Source organism: Mesoplodon mirus, assembly GCF_964341445.2.
Source record: "Mesoplodon mirus genome assembly, chromosome: 4".
NCBI classification, from domain to species: Eukaryota; Metazoa; Chordata; class Mammalia; order Artiodactyla; family Ziphiidae; genus Mesoplodon; species Mesoplodon mirus.
Window position 1 is genome coordinate 62,193,496 of NC_138979.1, and position 27,117 is coordinate 62,220,612.

General features: G+C 38.0%; 2 protein-coding genes across 2 annotated transcripts in view; one reads left to right on the forward strand and one right to left on the reverse strand.

Annotated features, from left to right (window-relative positions):
• ARIH1 (ariadne RBR E3 ubiquitin protein ligase 1) overlaps window positions 1-27,117 on the forward strand; it is a 122,422-nt gene that overhangs the window by 33,842 nt on the left and 61,463 nt on the right. Inside the window, exon 2 of the mRNA XM_082618073.1 lies at window positions 12,326-12,393. Within this exon, the coding sequence (XP_082474199.1) occupies window positions 12,326-12,393 (68 nt within the window). The remainder of the gene's footprint in view (window positions 1-12,325; window positions 12,394-27,117) is intronic.
• LOC309802603 (large ribosomal subunit protein uL1-like) lies at window positions 1,928-2,444 on the reverse strand. The gene has a single exon (XM_082618287.1). The coding sequence runs from the start codon at window positions 2,385-2,387 to the stop codon at window positions 1,986-1,988; it is 402 nt and encodes a 133-aa protein (XP_082474413.1). The 5' UTR covers window positions 2,388-2,444; the 3' UTR covers window positions 1,928-1,985.

Sequence of the window (27,117 nt, forward strand, 5' to 3'; positions counted from 1 at the left end):
CGTGTCCCCTGCATTGGCAGGTGGATTCTTAACCACTGTGCTACCAGGGAAGCCCTTTTATACAATTTTTAAAGGTTACACCCCATTTACAATTATTACAAAAGGTTGGCTATATTCCCTGTGTTGTACAATAAATCCTTGTAGCCTGTCCCAGTAGTTTGTACCTCCCGGCCCTATGTTGCCCCTACCCCACCAGTAACCACTAGTTTGTTCTCTGTATCTGTGAGTCTGCTGCTGTTTTGTTATATTCACTAGTTTGTTGTATTTTTTTAGGTTCCACATATAAGTGATATCACACAGTATTTGTCTTTGACTTATTTCACTTAGCATAATGCCCTCCAAGTACATCCATGTGGTGCTAATGGCAAAATTTCTATTGCATATATATACCACATCTTCTTTATCTGTTCATCTGTTGATGGACACTTAGGTTGCTTCCATATCTTGACAATTGCAGGTAATGCTGCGGTGAATATTGAGGTGCATGTATCTTTTTGAATTAGTGTTTTGTGGGGTTTTTTTTGTTTGTTTTTCCAGATAAATACCCAGTAATTGATGGGTTATAAGGTATCATTGTACTTTTATCAGTCAGACTTCCATTATAGAGGATCCAGTGCAGGTTAAGATTACTTTTATAATTTATATTTTAAAATTATATTTCAGTTGGCATACACTGAATTTATACTTTTGGGTGTACAATTCCATGAGTTTTGACAAATGCCTAGAGGATGTAACTGCCACCACAGTGAACTTACAGAACAGTTCCATCATCACCCTCTAAAAAAACTCCCATCTTCTACCCTATTTGGTCAACCCCTCCCCCATTAATCCCTGGCAACCAGGGGATTTGTACACCATCCCTATAGTTTTGCCTTTTCTACCTTGTCAATATGAATGGAATCATGCAATATATAGCCTTTTGAGTCTAGCTTCTTTCACTTAGAATTTGCATTTGAGGTTCATACATGTTGTTGCGTATATCAGTAGTTCTTTATTACTGAGTAGTATTCCATCCAGTGGATGTACCACGATTTGTTTATCCATTCCCTAGTTGCAGAACATTTAGATTGTTCCCAGTTTTTGCCAGGTACAAATAAAGCTGTTGTAAATATCCTCATACAGGTTTTTTTTTGGCGGTACACGGGCCTCTCACTGTTGTGGCCTCTCCCGTCGCGGAGCACAGGCTCCGGACGCACAGGCTCAGCGGCCATGGGTCACGGGCCTAGCCGCTCCGCGGCATGTGGGATCCTCCCGGACCGGGACATGAACCCGTTTCCCCTGCATCGGCACGCAGACTCTCAACCACTGCGCCACCAGGGAAGCCCCTCATACAGGTTTTTGGGTGACCATAAGTCTTCGTTTCACTTGGGTAAATTCCTAATAGTGAGATTCTGGGATTGTGCTAAGTATATGTTTATCTTTGTAAGAAACTTTGAAACTTTTTCTTGTTGGCTGTATTTTTTTTTTTTTTTTTTTTTTTTTTGGCATTACGTGGGCTTCTCACTGCTGTGGCCTCTCCCGTTGCGGAGCACGGGCTCTGGACGCACAGGCCCAGCAGCCATGGCTCACGGGCCTAGCCGCTCTGCGGCATGTGGGATCCTCCCGGACTGGGGCACGAACCCGTGTCCCCTGCATCGGCAGGCGGACTCTCAACCACTGCGCCACCAGGGAAGCCCTGGCTGTATTATTTTGCATTCCCACCAGCAGTGTATGAGAGTTCCAGTTGCACCACACACACTGCAGCACTTGGGATTGTCAGATTTCTCCTCCCACCCCAACATTCTAATTGGCATATGGTGATAACACTGTGGCTTCAGTTTGTGTGTCCCAAATGACTAATGATGTTGAGCATCCTTTCATGTGCCTCTTCATGCCTCTGTATGGATTTTCTTTGGTGAAATGTCTGTTCAGATTTTTGCCTGTTTTTATTTTATTTTATTTATTTATTTATTTAATGGTGGGAGTATGGTTTATTAAGCTGTGCCTTAGTACAGGCGCTGGGGCTTGCCCATGGTGCTCTTAATGTACAGAGCCCAGATGATCTGCCAATTTTTCTTGAGCAACAACACCAGGAAGTTGACGGCTAAGTGGATGTTGTACACAAGCTCATCATCGGTCATTTTCACGTGGCCAACAGCCACTGCCAGACACAGCACCTTCTTCATCTGGAACTTGATGGTGGACTTCACTTCATCAATTTTGGCCACCATGTTCTCATTGTGGGTCAGCAAGGAAGGGAACTTGCCAGCCTTATTCAGGCCTGGGCCCAGGATTTGTGGGATGTGCTTGATCAGAGACTCTGAAGCCAAAAAGGCATCATACTTCTTGGTCAGCTTCTTGACCAGTTTCTTATTCTTACTGAGTTTCTTCAGGACCTCGATGTCCATGTGGGGGATATCCACAGCCTTGGCCTCATCACAATGACACTGGTCCCCCAGAACACATATAGAAAACTTGGGGTGGGGAGTGGACTTAAGCCTGACGGTGTCTGAGAAGCATTTGTTCTTCTGAAGGTCATAGTTCTTCGGGCTGATCGGAAGCTCCACCGTCTCCAAAAACTTCTGGCGCTTGTGCTGGTTCCCATGCGGTTCCCGCACCGCCTCGTAGAGGGTGTCTCACGCCGCGATAACTAGAAGAGAGCTTTGCCTATTTTTCTTTTTATTTTCTTTTTATTTTTTTGTGGTACACGGGCCTCTCACTGTTGTGGCCTCTCCCGTTGCGAAGCACAGGCTCCGGATGCGCAGGCTCAGTGGCCATGGCTCACGGGCCCAGCCGTTCCGCGGCATGTGGGGAAGCCCTAGCTTTGCCTATTTTTAGAATTGGGTTTTTGTTTTCTTGTTAGGCTTCAAGTGATTTTTTTTTTTTTTTTTTTTTTTTTTTTTGCGGTACCCGTAACTCTCACTGTTGTGGCCTCTCCCGTTGCGAAGCACAGGCTCCGGATGCGCAGGCTCAGTGGCCATGGCTCACGGGCCCAGCCGTTCCGGGGCATGTGGGGAAACCCTAGCTTTGCCTATTTTTAGAATTGGGTTTTTGTTTTCTTGTTAGGCTTCAAGTGATTTTTTTTTTTTTTTTTTTTTTTTGCGGTACCCGTAACTCTCACTGTTGTGACCTCTCCCGTTGCGGAGCACAGGCTCCGGACGCGCAGGCCCAGCAGCCATGGCTCACGGGCCTAGCTGCTCCGCGGCACGTGGGATCCTCCCAGACCGGGGCACGAACCTGCGTCCCCTGCATTGGCAGGCGGACCCTCAACCACTGGGCCACCAGGGAAGCCCTGATTTTTGCAATATGTATTCTAGGTACAAATTCTTTGTCAGATGTGTGATTTGCAAATGTTTTCTCTCAGTCTGTGGCATGTCTTTCCCTTCTCTTAAGTGCCTTTTTTATTTTGATGAATTCCAGTTTATCTGTTTTTCTTATGGATTCTACTTCTGATACCTAAGAACTATTTGCCTAACTCAAGGTCACAAAGATTTTTCTCCCAGAAGTTTTATACTTATATGTTTTACATTTACGTCTGATCCATTACGAATTTTATATGAAATCTGAGGTATAGGTCAGAGTTGATTTAAAATATATCTGTATGGATGTAGATGGATAGATGTCTTAATTCTTCTAGTACTGTTTCCTGAAAAGATTTTTTCCCCCATTGAATTGTTTTAGCACTGTTGTTAAAATCATTTTGCCATACTAGTATGAATCTATTTCTGGCTTCCCTGCTATTCTTTTGCCAGTACTATACCTTTGTAGTATGTTTTTAAGTCAGGTGGCGTTCCTTTCAAAATTATTTTGGCTATTCTAGTTTTCTTGCTAATCCATAAGTTTTAGAAATATCTTGTTGATATCTACCCCAAAATCCCACTTGGGTTTTGATTGGTATTGAGTTGAATCTTATAGATCAGTTTGGGAAGAATTAATATTTTAACTACATTGAGTCTCCCAACCCATGAAGATGGCATATCTCCAGTTATTTAGATCTTTTAAAATTTCCTTCACTAGTATTTTGCAGTTTTCAGCATATGTGTACTTTCACATAGTTTGTTAAATTTATACCTAAATACTTCATATTTTGGTGCTGTTGTAAATGGAACTTAAAATTTTTTTGGATTTCCATTTTTTCGTTGCTAGTATGTAAAAAAAATACAGCTGTTTTTTAAAAAAATATTGGTCCGTAGATAACTGATAAGGACCTACTGTATAGCACAGGGGACTCTACTCAGTACTCTGTAATGACCTATATGGGATAAGAATCTAAAAAAGAGTAGATACATGTATATGTATAACGGATTCACTTTGCTGTACACCTGAAGCTAACACAACATGGTAAATCAACTATATTCCAATAAAAATTTAAAAAAATATACTGGTCTTATATTCTGGAACCTTGCTGAACTCATTCTAGCAACTTTTTTTGTAGGTCCATGGAATTTTCTACATAGATCATGTCATTTTTAACACGACAACTGTAATTTTTCTGTAATTTAGCTGTAATTTTCGAATAGATTTTCTGTTAGCTGTAGTTTTTCTAGTAGTAGATTTTCTGTAATTTAGCTGTAATTTTTCTAATAGATTACCAAATTAAGGAAATTCCCTCTGTTCCTAATTTGCTGAGAGTTTTTATGAGTACCAGATGTAAAATTTTGTCAGATGCTTTTTCTGCATCCTACTGTTATGATCTTGTAGTTTTTATTTAGTCTGTTAATATGATTATATTTACTGATTTTTTTCTTTGAATGTTTAAGTAGCTTTGCAATACTGGGATAAACCCCACTTTGTTGTGGTGTAATTATCCTTCTTCTAATATATTGCTAGATTTGATTTCCTGATATTTTGCTGGGGAATTTTACATCTTTGCTCATGTAGTAGTTTTTTATAATTTTTTTTGTCTGATTTTGATAGCAGGGTGATGCTGGTCTTATAATAGGAATTAGGAAGTGTTTCCTCCTCTTCTGTTTTCTGTAAGAGATTGTGTAGAATTGATATTTTTGGGTTCCTTAAACCAGTGGTCCCCAACCCCCAGGTCCGATACGGGTCCGTGGCCTGTTAGGAACCAGGTCTCACAGCAGGAGGTGAGTGGCAGGTAAGCATTACCATCTGAACCGTCCATAAATTGTCTTCCACGAAACTGGTCCCTAGTGCCAAAAAGGTTGGGGACCGCTGTATTAAACAGTTAGTAGAATTTACCAGTGAAACTATTTGGGTCTTGAGTTTTCTTTGTGCAGAGATTTTAATTACTCATTCAGTTTGTTTAATAGATATAGGAATGTTCATATTATCCATTTCTTCTTCAGTGAATTTTAGTAGTTAGTGACTTTTAAGAAAATTGGTCTGTTTTATCTACGTTGTGAATTCCTGGTCATTTGGGTCTCTTTTCTCTTGGTTAGTCTTTGCTAGAGTTCTGTTGATCTTTAATACTAGCTTTGGTTTCATTTATTTTTTCTTGTTTTTCTATCTTCAGTTTTATTGACTTCTCTTTGTTTTATTTCTTCTGCTTGCTTTAGATATAGTTTGCTTTTTTTAAAAAAAAAACATTTATCTTTCTGCATTTCTTATGTAAGCATTAAGTACAATAAATTTCCTCCTAAACAGTATTAGCTACATTTCACAAATTTTCACGTGTTGTAATTTCATTTTCTTCAGTTCAGGATGTTTTCTAATTTTCTTCAAGACTTCCTTGTTGGCCCTTGGGTTATTTGATAGAAGATGGTTTATTTTCCGAATAGTCTGTCTACTTGTTAAATGGATTACTGAGAGAGGAGCATTGAAATCTCCAAGTATAATTGTGGATTTGTCTGTTTTTCTTTCATTTTTTAACAGTTTTTGCTTTATTTATTATGAGGCTTTGTTGTTAAGTGCATGTTTTCTTAGTAACTTGACCTTTCCATTGTGAGTTTTTTTTTTTTTTATCACTGGTAAATTTTCTTGTTTTGAAGTTTACTTTGAGAAATATAGCCACTGCAGCTTTTGTTTGATTAGTGTTTTGCATGATACGTCTTTTTTCATCCTTTTAGTCTCTATGTGTCATTATATTGGAAAATGGGTTGTTATAAACAACAAATAATTTTGCCTTTAAAAAAGAAATAAGCTCGTTGTCTCTTATTTAGCAGCATAATGATTTCTTTTTTAAAAATTAAGGTGTAGTTGACATATGACATCAGTTTCAGGTATACAGCGTAATAATTTGGTATTTATATAGTTATCCCCTTCTTTTAAGTGGGTTTTTTTCCTTCATTTTTTACATTTAATGTAATTATTGATGTGGTTGAATTTTGGTCTTTTAAATTATTTTTCTCTTTGGTCCTCCTTTTCTGCTTTCTTTTGGATTGGAATTTTGAAAATATTCCACTTCATGTGTCTATTGGTGTTTTTTTTTCCCCCCACAAGAATGGCTTATTATTAGAAATTATTTTAACATAATTTATCTCATCAATAGGTTTAAAAAAGATCAACAATGTGATCATTTCCTTTGGTATTGTAACAGCATTTGATAAAGGTCAACATCTGTTTCTGATTTTTAAGGGCTTAATTAAATGAAAATAGGTGGATATTTCATTGAACTTTTAATACATACATATACTTTAAGCCAAAAGCTAGTATCACACAAAATGATCAGTCATTTTTTAACTTTTTTAACCTTCTCTCTTTTTTTTTTCAGTGGTTGCTCTAAGGATTATAATATAAATAGTTCACTCTTCACAGTCTACTTAGAGTTGATACTTTACCACTCCAAGTGAAACATAGAACCTTATAGCTATATAGATGACCTTTCTATCAGTCCCTTTATATTGTAGTTGTCATATGTGTTACATCTAATCCTTCACCTTACCATGACATGTTATAAATTTTGGTTTCAACAGTTTTGTATATTTTTCAGAAACATCAGAAGAGAAGAATAGTCTATGATATTTACTCATTTACCATTTCTGTTGCTCTTCCTTGTTTCTTAAAGTTCCAGGTTACCCTCTGGTACCATTTGCTTTCTGTCTGAAGAAGTTCTTTTAGCATTTCCTTTAGAGCATGTCTGCTGGCAATGAGTTCTCTTGGTTTTCTTTTGTCTGAGAGTATCCTTGTCTTCATTCCTGAACTGTACTTTCACTGAGTATAGAATTCTAGGCTGATAGCTTTTGATATTATCCCACAAGGCCCTGAGACTTCTTTTATATGTGTGTGTGTGTGTGTGTGTGTACACACACACATACACATATACACAATTTTATTGTTATTGACATATCTTTAAGTTCACTGACTCCTGTCATCTCCTTTCTGCTGTTGAGCCCATCGAGTGATCTTAGGGTTTTTTAGTTCTAAAATTTTCCATTTGGTTCTTTTTTATAATTTGAGTTTCTTTCTTAAGAATTTCTTTCATTCATTTTAAGGTGTTCACCCTTACCCAATGTATCATGTTTTTAACAGCTGCTTTAAAAGTCTTTGTCTGATAATTCTAATATCTGGGTCATCTTGGGGTCAGAATCAAATAATTGTCTTCTCCGTTGATAATTGATCAGATTTTTGTTCTTGCTTTGGTAATTTCGGATTCTGTCGTGGATGTTTGGAATGTTGCGTGAGATTCTGCGTCCTCTTAAAATCCTTTAGAGAGTGGTGAGGATCTTTTGTTTTAGTAAATAAGTCAACCCAGTTAGGTTCTACCTGAAAGTTCTTTCTCACTTTATGTACAGATTTGGTTCCGTTATCTGTTTAGTTTTCAAAGTCTTTGCTATATTGAGTTTGCCCCTCCCATTCCCACTTAGGTTGATCTAGGATTTGGGCAGTGGTTTATATCATAGTTCTGGTTCTGGTTCTGGTTCTGGAAGCCTCTCCTATTCTTTGGCTGTGTTCCACACATGTATAGCTTACATGTGAGCCCAGGACTTAGTTCATACACAGAATTAGGAATCTACTTCTCCATCTCTCTCCTTTCAGTGATTTCCTCTACACTCTTATCTCCCAGTGGCCCTTTCCCTCATTCCTCTAGCCAGATGCATGGAGTTCTCTCAGTTTTAGTTTCCTGCCTGTCATGCCTTGAGGTGAAGTGGCAAGAGAAAAAAAGAAAAGAAAATAATAGAGATTCTCCCACCCTCTTTTTTTTTTTCACACCAGGGTTCGTCTTCCTGGTTCCTGTGTTCAGAGCAGTCGGTTTTCTCTTGTGGTTTTCTGTGGTGTGCAGTAGTGTAGTTTCATGGCTGGGACTGGCCTCAGGTCAGGGCTGGGAGAAACAAGGGAAAAAGGAAAAATGTATTCTCCCCACCTTCTCCAGGAGCCTTTTGCCTTAGTCCTCTGGCCAAGAAGATGCACTTGTTTCAGCTTTTGCTGATTGTGCCTACTATACAGTAAGCCTATTTGGCCTACCCTTGTGTCAAAGCCAGGAAATAAAGGAGAAAAAACAAAACGATACTCACCATCATCTTACTTGTTGTTTTTCACTGCTCTCCCCAATCTGCCTGCTGTTATTTAATGTTCAGAGTACTCTGTTAGTTGTATTTTGTATTTTGTCCAGAGTTTTTAGTTGTAATTGGTGGGAGAGAGTTGTGTTAATTACTCCATCTTGGTCAGGACCAGAAGACAGATTGTTCTGTTTTTAAATAAAAATAAACATTATGGATATGACTAAAGGTACGCATTTTTAAGCGTATAGTTTGAGTTTTGATAAATGTTTTCCCTCATATAACCAGCTATCACATTCAAGAAGTAGAACATTTTTCAGTCCCTCAGAAAGCTCACTTGTGCCTCTTAGCTTTCTGCCATTCTCTCTTCATCCTGCCCTGAATTACCCTTTGGTGGAGGATATAAAGGATATTTAGACATATGACTAGTAGTTAAATGAGCTCTTTAATATTCCTTTGGATTGTCCTATATAGAATAAACGAAGGAATATTAGATCCAAATTGTCCTAGGTGAGAATTCACAACTATTCCACTTAAATATCAGCTTTAAAAATTTTTATTTATTTATTTATTTAATTTATTTTGGCTGCACTGGGTCTTAGTTGTGGCATGCGGGATCTTCGTTGGCCACACGTGTGATACTTAGTTGCGGCATGCGAACTCGTAGTTGCAGCATGCATGCGGGATCTAGTTCCCTGACCAGGGAATCAAACCCGGGCCCCGTGCATTGGGAGAGCGGAGTCTTACCCACTGGACCACCAGGGAAGTCCCTACAACTTTTCCACTAAATTAGCTGCATGATATTGGGTAGTTTTTGTAACCTTTTGGAGCCTAGTCATAGTTTTCTCATATTTAAAATGGGAGGTAAGTATATTTACATTACAGAGTGCTTTGAGAGTTGAACGAGATGTATAAAATACCTTGTACAGGGTCTGGAATACAGTAGATGCACAGTAAATGTCATTCCCCCCCACCATCACCTTTCCATTTATGTGCAATGCACGTAAATGACTTGAGCCAGCTGCATTAAGATAGTGACCCAAATATATTTATTTAGTATTGTGAAACAGCCTCTGACCTATAGTGTAGAGCCCTGGCAGAATGTAGATATTCTGGCATCATCATGTGGTTTAGCCAGATTTTCCAGTAATGTCCTATTGGGAAAAACTTTTGAGCATGTACCTCCAATACAGTGTGTACATTATTAAACACATTACACCTACAGAGAAAATTTTAAACGGCTAAAATCAGAAAAGTTATCATGTTTTCTTCATCCTGAGGGATGAGTAGCCTAATGTTCTGAATCCCTTTGGTGATGAGCACATTTGGGGGTGGAACCTAGGAATCTGTTTTTAACAGAACATTCCATAGTAACTTTTGAAGAACCAATAACAGGTTTGGGAACCTCTGGATGAGACCAGTTTTAATTAATTAATTAATTAATTAGTTAATTTTTAATCTTTTGGCCACTGCCTTTCGGCATGTGGGATCTTAGTTCCCCAAACAGGGGTTGAACCCGTGCCCCCTGCATTGGCAGCACAGAGTCTTAATCACTGGACCACCAGGGAAGTCCCGAGACCAATTTTTGAACTCAGACACAGAAAAGGTATTTAGCAATATTAAGTCAAAGAGGGCATTTCCCCTCCTCTCCCTTTTTTTTTTCTCTTTGCAAGTTGAGAATTAACAATTCCTGAAACATTTTCCCCCAAGTGTGCTGTCTGGTGGCAGAGATTATATCATGCATTGGATGCTGCAAAGTTATATTTGCAAAACCCCAGTGGAGACGACTAGACTTAATTTTCCCAATTAATAGGATTATTTCCCTTATTTTACATATGACTAAATGAATAGCTGTTTCAGTTGTAGGCAAATCCTATTGTAAAAACCTGTTGTATCATATTTCTGGACACTTGACAATGTCTATATTCTGTAAAAATATTACAATTTAGGATCAGCTAATAGGTTCCTTTTCACATATATTAATTCTTCTAGATTGGTAGTGTCTTTCTCAAGTGCTGTGTTAAAGGAGGATTCTTAAGGGAGTCTGGGTTCAAGAAGTAAGGAATACCTAGATGGATTAGCAAAATGTGCCTGGAGTGGAGGGTTGGGACTTATAATGTCTGCATCTTTGACATTTTTGCCAAAGGGGAAGTGGATGTATGTGAATTTTTCTGTGAAAAATGGTATTATTGAGAATAATGGATAGGGATTTCTTTCATGATATTTTTATACAGGATTACTTTTTAACTAAATCAGTAGTTAACTAATACTGTTGTCTAACTATGGTGAAATAAAAGTAGTTTATATACAGAGACCTTTTTAATAATGTTATTTGATGTAATAAAATCATACGTGAAATACAAATAAGCAGACTCAGGTTTGAATTTCACTTCTGACATTGTAACTAGCTCTAGTATCTTTGAATGAGTTGGATTTCATCCATCTCTTAGGCCCCGTTGCCTTTTTTTAAAATTTTTTTATTTTTGGTTGCATTGGGTCTTCGTTGCTGTGCATGGGCTTTCTCTAGTTGCGGCGAGCGGGGACTACTCTTCGTTGTGGTATGTGGGCTTCTCATTGCGGTGGCTTCTCTTGTTGCGGAGCATGGGCTCTAGGCGCGCGGACTTCTGTAGTTGTGGCACGTGGGCTCAGTAGTTGTGGCACATGGGCTTAGTTTCTCCACGGCACGTGGGATCTTCCTGGACCAGGGCTCAAACCTGTGTCCCCTGCATTGGCAGGCGGACTCTTAAACACTGGGCCAGCAGGGAAGCCCCCCATTGCCTTTAAAAAAATTAATTAATTTTTATTTATTTTATTTTTGAATGCGTTGGGTCTTTGTGCTGCACGTGGGCTTTCTCTGCTTGCGGCGAGCGGGAGCTACTCTTCGTTGCGTTGCCCAGGCTTCTCATCGCGGTGGCTTGTCTTGCTGTGGAGCACGGGCTCTAGACGCGCGGGCTTCAGTAGTTGTGGCACATGGGCTCAGTAGTTGTGGCTTGCGGGCTCTAGAGTGCAGGCTCAGTAGTCGTGGTGCACGGGTTTATTTGCTCCGTGGTATGTGGGATCTTCCCGGACCAGGGCTCGAACCCACGTTCCCTGCATTGGCAGGCGGATTCTTAACCACTGCACCACCAGGGAAGTCCCCGGCCGTGGGCGCCCCCCCCCCACCACCACCATTGCCTTTTGAGTTAAAATTCTGCTCACTGGTTTCAAGGGAAATGGAAGTATTTGTGACATCATTGAATGATAAGGCAGTCGACTTCGGGCTTATTTCATGGTGGTAGCCTTTCCTTCTAGAAACGAAATAGCAGCTGAAGATTATATTCTATAAATTATTTCATAGTGCAGATATTTTGTTGTTTTCATTAAGTATGTCTGAAGGACCTTCTGAGTTAAAAATGGTTTGGATTCATTTGAACTATTCAGTACATAAAATTTTAGAAATTTTATTGATTTACAGTGTGCTGATGTGACAGTCTGTTAAATCTAATTGCAAAAAGGTTCACTTTAATGAGCGCTTAATTATACAGTAGTTTTTCATTTAATTTTTTCTTGGCTTATTTTGAATTCTACTTTAGAATCCCATAGAAACCTGACATATTAGTGTGACAAACTATTTTTAAATAGTCTTGATCTTATAATTAAAACTTTGTATTTTCCTTTTTTTTAAATTTAATTTTATTTAATTTTTGTACAGCAGGTCTTATTAGTTATCTGTTTTGTACATATTAGTGTATATGTGTCAATCGCGATCTCCCAATTTACCCCCTCACACACACCTTTTCCCCCTTGGTGTCCATAAAAAGTTTGTATTTTCTTAGGGGAATAAAGAAATATCTTAGGAAAGGAAATTTGGGTGGGGTGTTGTAGAACTTTAAATTCAACCTAAAAAATTCACTAAATGTCAGTGAAGTGCTATTACCTTAAAATGACTTTTTTTCCCCCTTCTTTAGAATCCAGCAACTATCACAAGAATACTCCTTAGCCACTTCAATTGGGATAAAGAGAAGCTAATGGAAAGGTAAGGAACTATATTGTCAGCTTTATACTTAGAAGTAACACAGAGAGCCTGTTGAACTGAATTTATGAGACACAAGTAAGTATGTGAACAAACCAGTGTACAAGTGGTATTTGCTTTAATGTATTCCCCATCTGTAAGTTTTGCAATAAACTTAGTGTTAAGGGAGCTCAGGCTTAATATTTCTCCTTTTATTTTGGAGGTGAGGTATGGGGGCTCTGCTTCTGTGTCTTCTAAAATGTATCCTCTTGAGTACTGAGAACTAAAAATATGTAAAGGGCTTGATATATTCTTGGAGCACACGAATAAGATCTTCCTTTAATTACTTAAAACCTTCATGCCCATAAACCTTTAAATCTACCTTAGGTGTAATAATGACATTTCTTCAGTAAAAACAAAGAAGTCGCTCCAGGGATAGTGTCCTTGCCACCAAAACAGCTGTTTGGACTGACTGGTTTGTTCTCTGTTTCTGTGCAGGATTAAATTCCATTGGGTATTTTCTCTCTGGAAATGTTTCTGGTTCCAAAAGGGAAGAAATTACTGGGACTGGAGAATGATAATAATAGTGCCATTCTTTATCTTTTTCTCTTCCTTAAATTGGAAATTTGGGGCACTTTGTGGTAGGATGAGAGCCTTTATTCTATCAGCCTTATTCTCTCAGTCTAAAATTAGCAATTCTAATTTTAATTTTAAAATTACAACTAGTTTTTGTTATGAACTGAGAACCCAAATATTATGAGAAGTAAATGGAAAATATTTCCCATTTGATTTTTAAAATCAAAAGCACTTTGCAAAACAGATATTAAATAATACCAAGAATATTACCCAGTTTCTCACATCTTGCACCCCAGCTACAATTTAATAGTAACAACAATAATTCTTAATTATTGAGTCCTCTGTGCCAGGCATTATTTAATTTTATCCAGGTGATAGCTTTATGGAGCTGCAAATTATCCCCACTTAATTGATATGGAAACTAAGACTTAGAGCTTGATATGTTTATCTCAGTTTTGTAACGCAAGGTGTTAGCACTCAAACTCAGGTTTGTTAGACTCCAAAGCTTATGTTCTTAAACACATACTATACAGCTTTCCCAAGGTTCATGAAGAATAAAATCCTTGACTAGTGTGATTTTTCTTTTTTTTCTTTTTCCCATGGAGCTGACCGCCTTTTTTGAAGTCAGTGGTATTTCTTAATTTTGCTCATATTTATTTTCAGACTTACTTTATGACACAAGAAAAGTTTAGGAAAAAAGTAGTTTTCATTGATTACATCTGATACTCTTCTACTGAACTAGACTTATTTACAGTTTGTTTCTTATTAATATATCTCTCCAAAGACATTCTCACGTTTGTCCTACAACGCTGTTGACACTGCTGAAAGCATTTTTCAATTAAATATTGTAGAACTTAAGTGTGATGAGTATGAATTGAAAATTAGGCAGCTTCTGGGAACTTCTAGTGTGAATGAACTTTGCAGTTTCTCCTTGTAATTTCAGTTTCTGTTTTACATCTTCTGGAGATATGTTACTGGGTACTTGTAAATCTTTAAATAATGTTTTTAAATCATTATGCAATATCTTTTTGTGTCATTTAATGAGTTTCACATCACTGTATCCTGTGTTGTCTGATAGTAGCACTGCTACACTTTATTTCATAATTACTAATATGTTTATATTTCACTACTGATTTACCTTAATTTGTGCTTTATATTTACCATGTTTTCTGTTTGGTTAGTTTCTTGACTACTTTCTTGGTTTGATCAAGTTTTCTTTCCCTTTTTCCCCCCCTTATAATTTCAAAGTTATATATTTTATTTCAGCTTTTCTAGGGGTCAACCTTACAATTTGTATATGCATAGTTATATGTATATGCAAAGTTTATAACAATATTTAGTCACACTATTTATATCCATGCCCTGCATAAGACAAAAACTGTAGCATACTTTTCTTCTCTATCCTCCGCTCTTCCCCTCTCAGTTGGATAAGTTGATAATATTTGAATTTTTCATTTCATGTTAAGCATTTTTACTATCGGTGTATTTAACTTATGTTTTTTTTGGCTAATTTGTTTCTTGCATCCTACTGTTTTCTCCAGATGTACTTTTTTTCCCTCTAGAATAATACATCCTTTAGTCATTTAAGTCAGGTTTCATATGTGATCAGTTTTTGAGTGCTCTAAGAGAAATCCTTAATATTCTGAAATTTTGGAGTAGGTTTTGAAAACATAGCTAGTTGGGCACTTTAAGTATGAGGACTCATGTTTTTGGTTTGGGCAATTCTTATCTGTTATTTCTTTAATATTATCTTTTCTCCATTCTCTTGGTGCTTTCTAGAATTCCTGTTGGTTACATGTTGAAACTTCTGGATTTTTTTCACCTTTTTTCAAAATGTTTCTTCTGTACTTGTCTTTCTGCTTTGGTCTGTGGAAGTTCCTCAGGTTTACCTTTAATTCACTAACTTGCTTTTCTTTCTGCCTCCATTCTGCTATTTAGCCATCTTGAATTGTTTATTTCAACCGTATCCAACATATTCATTTTATTCTTGTTTTGTGGATGCTGTCTCTCAACATATAACTGTTACACTAGAGTTTTCTTCTAGACTGTTTATCAATAAATAAACATAGAGAGGATTTAAAATATGAATTGGTATTTGGTGTACCCTTCAGAGTATATTATTTTCAAATTGATCACATTCTGGGCTATAATAAATTCCAAGAAAAATTGATATGTGTTCTATTTTCACTCTTGCAAAAAACTCTTAGAATCCCAAAATGGAATTATTAAAATAATTAGAACTAAATAATGGGAGGACAAATGTGGGATGTAGCTGAAGAGGTACAGGGAGATTTACAGTCTTAGTATCTATAAGAAAAAAGATAAACAGGTAGAAAACCAAGTGAGGCTTTGAAACAGGAAGTTAGAAAAATACAAAATAAACCCAAAGAGAGTAGAATAGGTATTTAAGATGAAAGCAACATTAATGAATTAGAGAACAAAAATAAATAAAGCAGAAAGATGGATCTTTGAAATGGATTTTTAAAAAGGGAAATATCAAGAGAATGAGAAAACAAGCCACTGACAGGGAGAAAATATTTGCAAAAGATATGTGTTAGCCAAAATATACAAAGAATTCTTGGAATTCAACAGTAAGAAAAAGAACCAATTTTAAAATGAGCAAAAATCTTAATAGATACCTCACTAAAGAAGATACACAGATGTCAAATAAGCGTATGAAGATATATTTAACATCATACATCATCATTAGGGCACTGCTAATTAAAATGAAGTTGCTAGTTAAAATTACCACTACACACCTATTAGAATGGCCAAAATCCAAAACACAGGGACTTCACTGGCAGTCCAGTGGTTAAGACTCCGAGCTTCCACTGCAGGGGCCATGGGTTTGATCCCTGGTTGGTGAACTAAGATCCTACATGCCACGCAGTGCGGCCAAGGGAGAAAAAAAAATTCAGAACACACCACCAAATACTGATGAGGATGTGGAGCAACAGGAACTCTCACTCATTGCTGGTGGGACTGCAAAATGGTACAGCCACTTTGCTTCTAATTTGGCAGTTTCTTACCATACAGTCCAGTCACGCATTTTGGTATTTACCCAAATGAGTTGAAAACGTAAGCCCACCAAGACCTGCACATGGGTATTCATAGCATCTTTAGTCATAATTGCTAAAACTTGGAAACAATCAAGATGTCCTTCAGGAGGTGAATGGGTGAATAAACTGTGGCACATTCAGACAATGGAATGTAATTCATTGCTAAAAAGAAATGAGCTATCAACCCATGAAAAGACACGGAAGAACCTTAAATACATATTACTAAGTGGAAGCAGCCAATCTAAAAAGGTTGCATACTGTATGATTCCAACTATATGACATTCTGGAAAAGGCAAAATTACGGAGATAATGGAAAGATCATGATTAGAGGGAGGGAAGGATGAGTATGTGGATCAAAAGGGATTTTTGGGGCAGTGGAAGTGTTCTGTATGAAACTGTTATGATGGGTATATGTCACTATACATTTGTCTAAACCCATAGAATGTACAACCCCAAAACTGACCCCTAATGTAAATAAACTATGGACTTGGGTGATAATGATGTGTCAGTAGTGTAGGTTCATTGATTGCATCAAATGTACCACTCTTATGTGAGGTGTTGATGGTGGAGGAGGTTGTGTTGTGTGTGTGTGGCGGCGGGGTATATGGGCAACCTCTGTAATTTCTGCTTAGTTTTGGTTTGAGCTTAAAACTGCTATTAAAAAAGTAGGACTTCCCTGGTGGCGCAGTGGTTAAGAATCCGCCTGCCAATGCAGGGGACACGGGTTTGAGCCCTAGTCCAGGAAGATCCCATATGCCGCAGAGCAACTAAGCCCGTGCACCACAACTACTGACCCTGCGCTCTAGATCCCGCGTGCCACAACTACTGAAGCCCACGCGCCTAGAGCCCGTTCTCCACAGCAAGAGAAGCCACCACAATGAGAAGCCTGCGCACCGCAACGAAAAGTAGCCCCCCCCTCTGCAGCGAGAGAAAGCCCGCGCATAGCAACGAAGACCCAACGCAGCCATAAATAAATGAATGAATGGATGAATGAATGAATAAATAAATGTAAAGTCTATTTTGAAAAAAGGGAGGGAAATAAACCATTGGCAAACGTGATTTGGTAGGAGGAAAAGGCACAAATAAACAATATTGGAAATAATGCATAATTGTGGTTAGGAAAAATATTTCAAAATTTTAAATTAATACTGTGTATACCACTTTTACCATTAAGTTCGAAAGCTTAGAAATGAAAATTACCGCTCCCCACCCCCCCCAAAAAAATACAAAAACAACTGTGGAAAAATGTAATAAATATACTAAAAGATCCCTCTCCTTCCCCCAAAAGCACTAGATGATTTTATGGGTAAGTTCTGACTTAATAAACCTTTAAGGAACTGCTAGTTTTTCTAGTTCTGAAAAACTATTTCAGAACATAGAAAAAGATAGGACATCATTAATTCATGTTAGCCAAATCAGAATAACCTTGGTTACAAAATTTGACAAAGACAGCATAAGAAAACCATCTTCATTATGAACATACCTTTTGAATTCATGGATAAAATAATTGAATTGAAAGAATTAATGGTCTAGTAGGATTTCTCCTAGGAATGCAAGAATGGGCCACCATTGGAGAAAAGACTTGTCTATAACATTTACTACTTTTAACACGGTAATGAAGAGAAACCAAGAGGTAATTATAATGAATGCCAACAATGTATTTAATAATATTGTGCATTTACCCCTGTGTTAGAAAAATTTTTTTGCAAACTAAAAAGGTAATTTCTTAACTTAATAAAGGGTATTAACTAATAATCTACAGCAAAATTATATTTAATTTTGAAACGTTAGTTACTGGCTGTCACCACCATTTAAATGTATTGGAAGTTCTGATAAGTAAAACATGGAAAATTAAATAAGTGGCATGAAGATTGCTTTGGGGATTGGAGGATTATGGATTTTTTAAAAGATTCTTTATGCTTTTTTGTATTCTGTGAATTTTCCTCAATAATCACAGAACTTTATAACAAAATAACTATTTCAGAAAGCAAGCACTCATTTTTAATGAAAACATTTTCTTTTTAAAAAAGGAAGAGAAATTCTATATAGACAATATAATCAATACCTAGGAGACTCAAGAGAATCAATTGATAAACTATTAAAGTGGCTCTACATTAGAATCACCTGAGAATTTTTAAAGTGCCAATGCCGAGGCCCCTTTCCATTCCTCCCTCTCCCCTCACCCCTCACCCCTCACCCCATTAATACCCTTGGAAAATGAAAAGAAGCATGGAATGTAAGGAGGTTTAGCTTCAGTGATACTGCGCCTCCCAATTCGTGAGTATAAAAATGAAGGTTACTCATATGATAAACTTGTAATTATTTAGGATCCCAGGAGTTACAAAGTTAGACAATATGGCCAATAAATTTTGTTACATAACATTAAAAAAAGATCTTGCTTCCCAGTGGGTAACACAGAATGTATTCAAGTGTTATTTAGATTCATTTGACATACTTAAAGATGATTCTTAGTCAAAATTGTGAAGTGTTTTAAATTTAGTCCTCTCTACTCTTCTTTCTTATTTCCATATACTAGGCATATAAATGTTTCTTTTATTTTATTCATTAGTGAGCCATAGTCCCAGCCCTGGAGGGAGGAATTCATGGTCCAGTGGGGGCAATAAAAGTATAAATAGATTCTTGCCAATAATTCTTATTACTTGCCCCCCCCGGCCTTCTAGTCTACAGTTTAAACAGATCTGTCCTGATCCTAAAAATGAGCGATATATTCTTTTTAAAAATACGTTTTGGTGCAGGTGGGGAGGGGCCATTTTAACTTTTTGGTCTCTTTTGTCTCTAATAGCCGTTTTCCAGACCTTTGCTGTTTTCTTTCTTACCCAGCCTTCTGCTTTTTAACTCTATAGATTTATTTCATTTCTCTTTTACAAATTAAATAGAATTTTCTCTATTCTCTAGGTTTCTTCCCATGCTTCTCCAGGTGAAGCAAAACAGAGAAAATCGGATAATCAGAAGTGCAGCAGTAACAAATCTGTCCTCCTTCTTTAAGGCCAACCTTTCCATCTGGACTCTGACTCTATCATAATTTTTGTGGGATGTTCCTTCCATTATTTCATTTGTCATATCTTGAACCGTCTCCTTTTCTGGTGTTATCAGTCAGGCTTTTTAGTTGTCAACAAACTTTAAGAGGTTAAGTGGAAAAGACATTACGTATTGAGAATCAGCCACGAAGTGTGTGAGTCCAAGAAAATGCCAGAAATCAGAGTCAAACTATTCTAATGGAAGAGCTGTTGCTGTTGCCATTGGGCACGGGCATCACAGCTCGTAGCATCAAATATTGGGCACGTGACACCATGACTAGTACTTCTGCTATTGCAGCCTTTGAAAGCTGGGTATCTCCTTACCTCTTTGGTAGAATGAATTTCTCATGGACCCTTCTTCAGTACTATACATAAACTAAAGATCACCCTGCTCCTGCCAGGCATTTATCCTCCCAGCAGGAGAGACTGAGAAAGTGAGTTGTCCTTCTCTTTCTTTTTATGACAATTCCAGCTTCTGTCTGCCTTTCTGAATCTCCTATTTATTTATTTATTTATTTAAATTAATTAATTTATTTTTGGCTACGTCTTCGTTGCTGCGCATGGGCTTTTCTCTAGTTGTGGAAAGCAGGGGCTACTCTTTGTTGCGGTGCACAGGCTTCTCATTGTGGTGGCTTCTCTTGTTGCAGAGCACGGGCTCTAGGCATGTTGGCTTCAGTAGTTGTGGCACGCAGGCTTAGTTGCTCCACGGCATGTGGGATCTTCCTGGACCAGGGCTCGAACCCATGTCCCCTGCATTGGCAGGCGGATTCTTAACCACTTTGGCACCAGGGAAGTCCCCTCTTTATTTCTTATACTACACATTAGTAGTACAGAACTTTTAAGGTGGTCACCAAATTCATTTTTGTGTTGCCTCAACTTTGGAAATGTTTCCTTTATCTGACCACAGAGTTTCTGTGTGTGTCAATATAGGCTATTAGCTCCACAGCTCTAGGGAGCACCTTTGGAATTATACTGTCATAGGCCCTCTCCTAGCATGCCTTTCTTATTGTCCTGTGTTCTGATTGTTCTTCAAAACCCTACTTAAGGTTTATGTCTAAGATGACTTTTCTTATTTCTCAAGACAGTTAATTACTCTTTCCTTTGTGCTTTAATATGTATTTGGTTTGATATTTCACCACTTCTGTTAGAGTTCCTTGTGTAGAAAATACCTCACTAGTCTTTCATTCCTAGTACCTAACACAACTCCTAATATATATAGTTAGTGTTTAGTAAATATTTTAATTAAATTCAGCCCGTTCTAGGTTTTGTTTTCTACAATAGAACTTTTATTTAACTTATTACGTGCATGTAAATCAGATTTTCGTTTGGCAGGAGTTAGAGCCAAAACACCCCCACCACAGCCACCCTGTGCCAAATTAAGCTCCTTTAAAGTTGGTAACAAGTAAAAAGTCGGTTATCTTCTTTCCTGCAGCTGAGATTCTTCTCTTACAGGTATTTTAAGACTCATTTTAGTTGACAGTATATAAGGTGAGTGTAAATGAGTTAACTGGCCTGTCTGAGGTGAGGGGAAATACAGGTGGCTGATGACTCACTACTTTAAAATGGACTGGTATGATCAAAGAATCTTAAAAACCGGTATCATCAGTCTTTTCCAGACTATGTTACAAATAGCTTTTCACTTTTCATTCTGAAGCATTAACACCCATTTAGTGATTAGGTACTAGAGTTAGCCCTTGTATATTATTATGATAGTATGGAGCTTTCCTTATACACATTAATAATAGTATATCATTTCACAGTTAACTGCTGGAATGTGAAAGTAAATTTGGTTTGTCAGATGTCTGGCTTTTGTGATAGCATTCATTACTATTCTACAGTATAGTGAGGTCTTTCCTCTTTAAACAACTCAGGTATTATTGGGGAACAGTGTGTGGAAAGCAGCAAATGTACTGTCTTATTATACTATAGTGGTTAAGAACATGGATCTTTGCTCCACCACCTACTAGCTGTATGAACTTGGAGCAGTTTTCTCCTTTATTTACCTCATGTGAACTTATTTCCTTTTATTTTTTATTTTTTAAATCCATTCTGTTGTCCCTAGTCTCCCTGCTATCTTGCTGCTTTATAAATTTCAAGAATTAGCTATGTGTAAGACATTGAGCAGAAGTTTAGTGATGAAGAGGTACACGCAACAATGTATCATACGTAGTTTCTATACCCAAGGTACTTAGATACAAAGTTTTATGGGAATACATAAAAGGTTATTTGTTTCTCTTTTTTTTCCCACTGCTGAATATGGTTGTCTTTATTATTTTCTTGCCTAGCCCTATCTAAACAAAATGAAACTACAGGACTGAAATTAACAACCCATTAAAATTAGTAATAAGGTATGAAAATTATGAAGCTTTTTTTTTTTTTCAGGTAGTTAAGGGTAGTTATATTATTTAAAGTATGCAAAGTCCAGAGAGCCAGGGTAAGGTCTCCAAAGCTTCCTGGGGTAAGGGAGAGTGTCAAGGGGAACCTTGAAATTTGAAAGATAGAGGGAACACATGACTTCAAAGTATAGGCTAGAAATTTCACTTAAAAGAAAATAACATTTCTGACAATATTGACAAGAGCAACAATAGTACCTGCACAGTAGGATTGTGAGGAAGGAGAGAGACTGCCTGTAGGAAAAAGGAATTTTACATTAAGATAAGACAAGTTTCAAACTTACCTATGTTAACTATGGTAGTGTTTCTACTATAGAGATCAGATGGTTAAAAGATGGTAGAAGGTAATGATTCTAAAAGAAAACGAAAACAGCATTGACCTTTTTTTCTACTTAGCTCAGAACTCATTCATTTTGTGCACTATAGAGAGTGATGTGTGAGGCGTTTTATCATTATCAAAGGGTGCATCAAAATAGATGATATTTTCCCCCGTGTGTTTTTCACTGTAAAAGATGTCTGTTTTTTATGACAAGCTTTAAAAACTTGTTAAAAAGGTTTGGTTTTCAACACATACAAAAGGTTATTAAAATCTGAAATAAAAATGCTGCTTTGGCTCAGATCTTGGCCTGCTAGTCTGCATGCAGAACTCTTCTGGCCCACGCAGACACAGAGGCACGTGGAGCTTTTCCCTTCTGGCTCCATAAAAGGCTATTTCTGACTTAGGTGAGAAAGAATTTATTGATGAGATGGCATTTGATTGGACCTGGAAGGGCGGGGGGTGGAAGGGCAATGTGGAAATCTGGGCATTTCAGGTTCAGAAAATAAGTTGGCGTGGAGGGAGTTTAAGGAACATGTATTGAATGGTAATGAGATTTAGAGTGGCTAGAGTACATGAAGAATAGAGGGGAAATGATTGGATGTGTTTAGTAGGAAGTACATTATGGAGGACCTTGAATGCTTAGCAAATAAATTTGGACTTCTTTCCTATTGAGTAAGTTTTATGCAGAAATGTAATACAAGAGCATTATTGTAGAAAAAAATCTTACAGTAGCAGTATAAGCTGATTAGAGGCAGGAAGGCGAATTGGAAGACTATTTCAATAATACAGATAAAAGGAAAACGTTGGCTTAAGTTGGTGACAGTTAATTGAAAGCAGAGTGTTGATGTAAGAGATGTGAAGGAGTTTTAACTGAGACAGAAAATACAGGAGACTGGGAAACTTCTGGTAATTTGGACTATTCCATCCACTAAATACAATAATACAAGCTAGATGAAATATTGAAACATCTTTTAAAAAATCAAGAACATCAAAGAATGACTTCCCTGGTGGCGCAGTGGTTAAGAATCCGCCTGCCAGTGCAGGGGACACGGGTTCGAGCCCTGGTCCGGGAAGATCCCCCATGCCACGGAGCAACTCAGCCCTTGTGCTATAACTACTGAACCGGCGCTCTAGAGCCCACAAGCCACAACTGCTGAGCCCGTGTGCCACAACTACTGAAGCCTGCGTGCCTAGAGCCTGTGCTCCACAACAAGAGAAGCCACCGCAATCAGAAGCCCATGCACTGCAACGAAGAGTAGCCCCCACTCGCCACCAACTAGAGAAAGCCCGCGCACAGCAACAAAGACCCAAAGCAGCCAAAAATAAATAAACGAATAAATTTAAAAAGAAAGAACATCAAAGAATTAGAAAAATAGGAATTACAGTGTTAAGGCCCAAGAGAATGTGGAAATCTAGACAAATGAGCCAAGCACCGCAGTCTGCTTTGCCCTAGAAGTATGTGCTGATCCAGAAGAGGTGGCTAAGAGACTGAGCTGTGATTTTTGTTGGCCTTTGGTTAGTGGGAAAAAAGTTGGAGTTCTCGGCCCACCGAGAGTGGGGATTAGGTAAACCAGCTCCTCTAAAGACTGAAGATATATTCAGGTCATCTGGGTGGCCCAGAAAACCTTAAGCCTTGAACTTAGATTAAGATGGTCCCAGGCTGTTAATGTACCCAGGCACTTGACAGAAGCAAGTGTAAATCTTTTCTAGGGAAAGAACATAAGGCCTCACTCAGACTACTTCCTCAAATTATTTTTGTAATGAAAACATACTAATTTGGGACTCCAGATGTTAGAATTAGTCAGACATAGACTAAAATGGGTATGCTATCATAAGGGAACTAGAAAGTATGAGCTGTTGTACAGATTTGAAAAAAAACCTTATTAAATAAGCAAAGTTAACTCAGTGGATTAGTTTAACAGTAGGTTGGACAAAGCTAAAGAGAGGTTTAGTGTACTAGAAGATCAAAACACTTCAGAATTAAGCACAGACAATAAAAGATGGAAAATACACAAGAGAAGTTAAGAAAATAGAAGATAGAACAAGAAGATCTCCCTTGAGTTTAGAAAAAGAGGAGAAAATGGGGCAGAGATGATATTCGAAGGTAAAATAGCTAATTTTCCAGATTGGTGAGAGACAAAATTGCCCTAAGAAGCTTGACAGTTCCCATGCATAATAAAATACTGTTTCATTGATTGTAAGATGTAGTTTTTCACATCTTAGAAATCTGAATCAATCTTTCTTTCTTTTCTTTTTTTTTTTTAAAGATTCAGGATTACTCTTATTTTATTTTATTTTATTTTATTTATTTATTTTTGGCTGCATTGTGTCTTCATTGCTGCCCACGGGTTTTCTCTAGTTGCGGCAAGCGGGGGCTACTGTTCGTTGTGGTGCGCGGGTCTCTCACTGCGGTGGCTTTGCGGAGCACAGGCTCTAGGCACATGGGCTCAGCAGTTGTGGCACGTGGGCTCTAGAGCACAGGGTCAGTAGTTGTGGCACACGGGCTTGGCTGCTCCACGGCATGTGGGATCTTCCCAGGCCAGGGCTCGAACCCGCGTCCCCTGCGTTGGCGGGCGGACTCTCAACCACTGCGCCACCAGGGAAGCCCTGAATGCATCTTTCAATTGACGGCACCTTACAGTCCAACAAGATTGAAAATGTGACTTATGTAAAAATTTTCCCATTTCACTTTCTGATAAGATCATGAAATTTTGGTACTAAAGAATTTTATTTTACTTTTAAAAATTAATTAATTAGTTAATTTTTGGCTGCGCGGAGTCTTTGTTGCTGCTCGTGGGCTTTCTCTAGTTGCCCTGAGCGGGGTCTACTCCTCATGGTGGTGCGCGTGCCTCTGATTGCGGTGGCCTCTCTCGTTGCAGAGCACAGGTTCCAGACACGCAGGCTTCAGTAGTTGTGGCTCGTGGGCTCTAGAGCGCAGGCTCAGTAGCTGCGGCGCATGCGCTTAGTTGCTCCATGGCATGTGGGATCCTCCTGGTCCAGAGCTCGAACTCGTGTCCCCTGCATCGGCAGGCGGATTCCCAACCACTGCACCACCAGGGAAGCCCCCCAAAGCATTTTAGATTTTATGAAATATGGTAAAAAAAATCCACATTTTAAAACATCATAGTGAAACTATAAAAATAAAGAGAAAATCATAAAAGCAATAAAGATGCAAGAAAGATTACTTTTAAAAAGTGTGAGAGGACTTCCCTGGTGGTGCAGTGGTTGAGAGTCCGCCTGCTGATGCAGGGGACACGGGTTTGTGCCCCAGTCCAGGAGGATCCCACATACCGCGGAGCGGCTGGGCCCATGGGCCATGGCCGCTGGGCCTGTGCCCCGGTCCGGGAGGATCCCACATGCTGCAGAGCGGCTGGGCCCATGAGCCATGGCCGCTGGGCCTGCGTGTCCGGAGCCCGTGCTCCACGGTGGGAGAGGCCACAGCAGTGAGAGGCCCGTGTACCGCAAAAAAAAAAAAAAAATTGTGAGAGTGTGTGTGTATGTAATGTATATAGAGGGAAAAATAGATATAGAAAGTGTATATTATATTTACATTCTTCTAGAGAACAGCTGACTTCTCAATAGCAGAAGTGGAAGTGATGGTAGGATGATACCTCAGTAGGTGAAAGAAAATAAGTGCTAAGCTAGAATAGTGTAACCATAGAAAATGTATTTAGAAACAGTGCTATCTTTTAATTAATATAGATGGCTTTATGTTGTACCTAGCCTTTATATTTTTTTAAGCCAATATTTAAAATTCTATCAGTGTTGATTTAAGTCTCAAATATTCATAATTGTTATTTAAGCAACTATTTGAATGTTAAGGGGAAAAAATTGTGGAATGCAGCCTAATCTGTGCTAAAAAGTGTATAAATTAGTGTTAAGTGCATGTGTCAGGATAGTAATGAGCTAAGCATTCATCTTAAGCCTCAAGTTAATGAGCTAGATGTGTCAAGATAGAAAAAGAGCAACAAAATAAATTAAGAGAAAATAGAAGAAGAAATAACAGAGCAGACTTTAATAAAATGGAAAAGAAACATACAGTAAAGGGGATTAAGAAGCCAAAAGATGAGATTAGGGCCTCCCTGGTGGCGCAGTGGTTGAGAGTCCGCCTGCCGATGCAGGGGATACGGGTTCGTGCCCCGGTCTGGGAGGATCCCATATGCCGCGGAGCGGCTGGGCCCGTGAGCCATGGCCGCTGGGCCTGCGCATCCGGAGCCTGTGCTCCGCAACGGGAGAGGCCACAACAGTGAGAGGCCCGCATACCGCAAAAAGAAAAAAAAAAAAAAAAAAAAAAAAGATGAGATTAGCCAAGGAAAGAAAGCACAAATAATATCAGTAATGAAAAGGAATGTCACTTTGGATCCTGCAGATATTTTTAAAAAACCACGAAAACCCAACCTCATAAGATAATGTGAATAACTGTGTTGAAATTTGATATGAAATGGATAAATTCTTAGAAATTTGCAATTCATAAAAATTTACATAAGAAATAAAAAACCCATATGGGGCTATAACTATAAAGTGAAATTTTCTATAAAGTCCAAGTCCAGATGGATATACTAGAAATTTCTACCAACATTTAATGAGACAGTAGCTCTAACCTTATATAACTTTATATTAGAAAACAGAAAAAGAGGATCCTTCACCTTCTTAAGTCTATCACAATCTTGATACAAAACCCAAAGAAAAATTACAGGTTCTATCATGTAAATAGATGCAAACAAAGGGAAACAAAAACCCAAAGTATTTGCAAATTGAATTCAGCAATACGTAAAAAAGATAATATTCCAGCATGGCCAGCTGAGATTTATCCCAGGAATGCTAGGTTAGTTTAACCTGAAACAATTAAATATGGTTGGTCAGTTAACAAATTCATGAGAAGAATATTTCAGTAGATGCAGAGGAGCAGTTGCTAAAAATTAGTAATCATTCATGATTTTAAAAAAACCATTGGCAAACTGGGCATTAAAGGGAACTTTCTTAATCTAATAAATCTGTAAAAACATCTGTAGGAGATATCATAGTTCATGCTGAGATGTTGAAAATATTTCTCTTTTAGATGGAGTTCAAGACATGGGTGTCTGTTATCTTCACTTATGTTCAACATTCACTTCATACTGAGGGAGATCCTAGCCAGTAGTATACCGAAAATAATAATAACAAAGTATAATGGTTGTAAGGCAGATGCTAAATAGTTAATATTCACTGATGATATGAATTGTTTACATTGAAAATCCAAAGGAGTCTACAGATAAGTTGTTAAAATAAATGATTTTAGAAAGAAATATAAATTTTTAATTTTTTTCTCAGCATTTACATGCATATCTTTGACCCAGTAATTCCACTCACAGGTATATATACCT

Coding starts and splice junctions, on each gene's coding strand:
- LOC309802603 (XM_082618287.1), bottom strand. CDS start 2,387: ATGGACATCGAGGTCCTGAAGAAACTCAGTAAGAATAAGAAACTGGTC.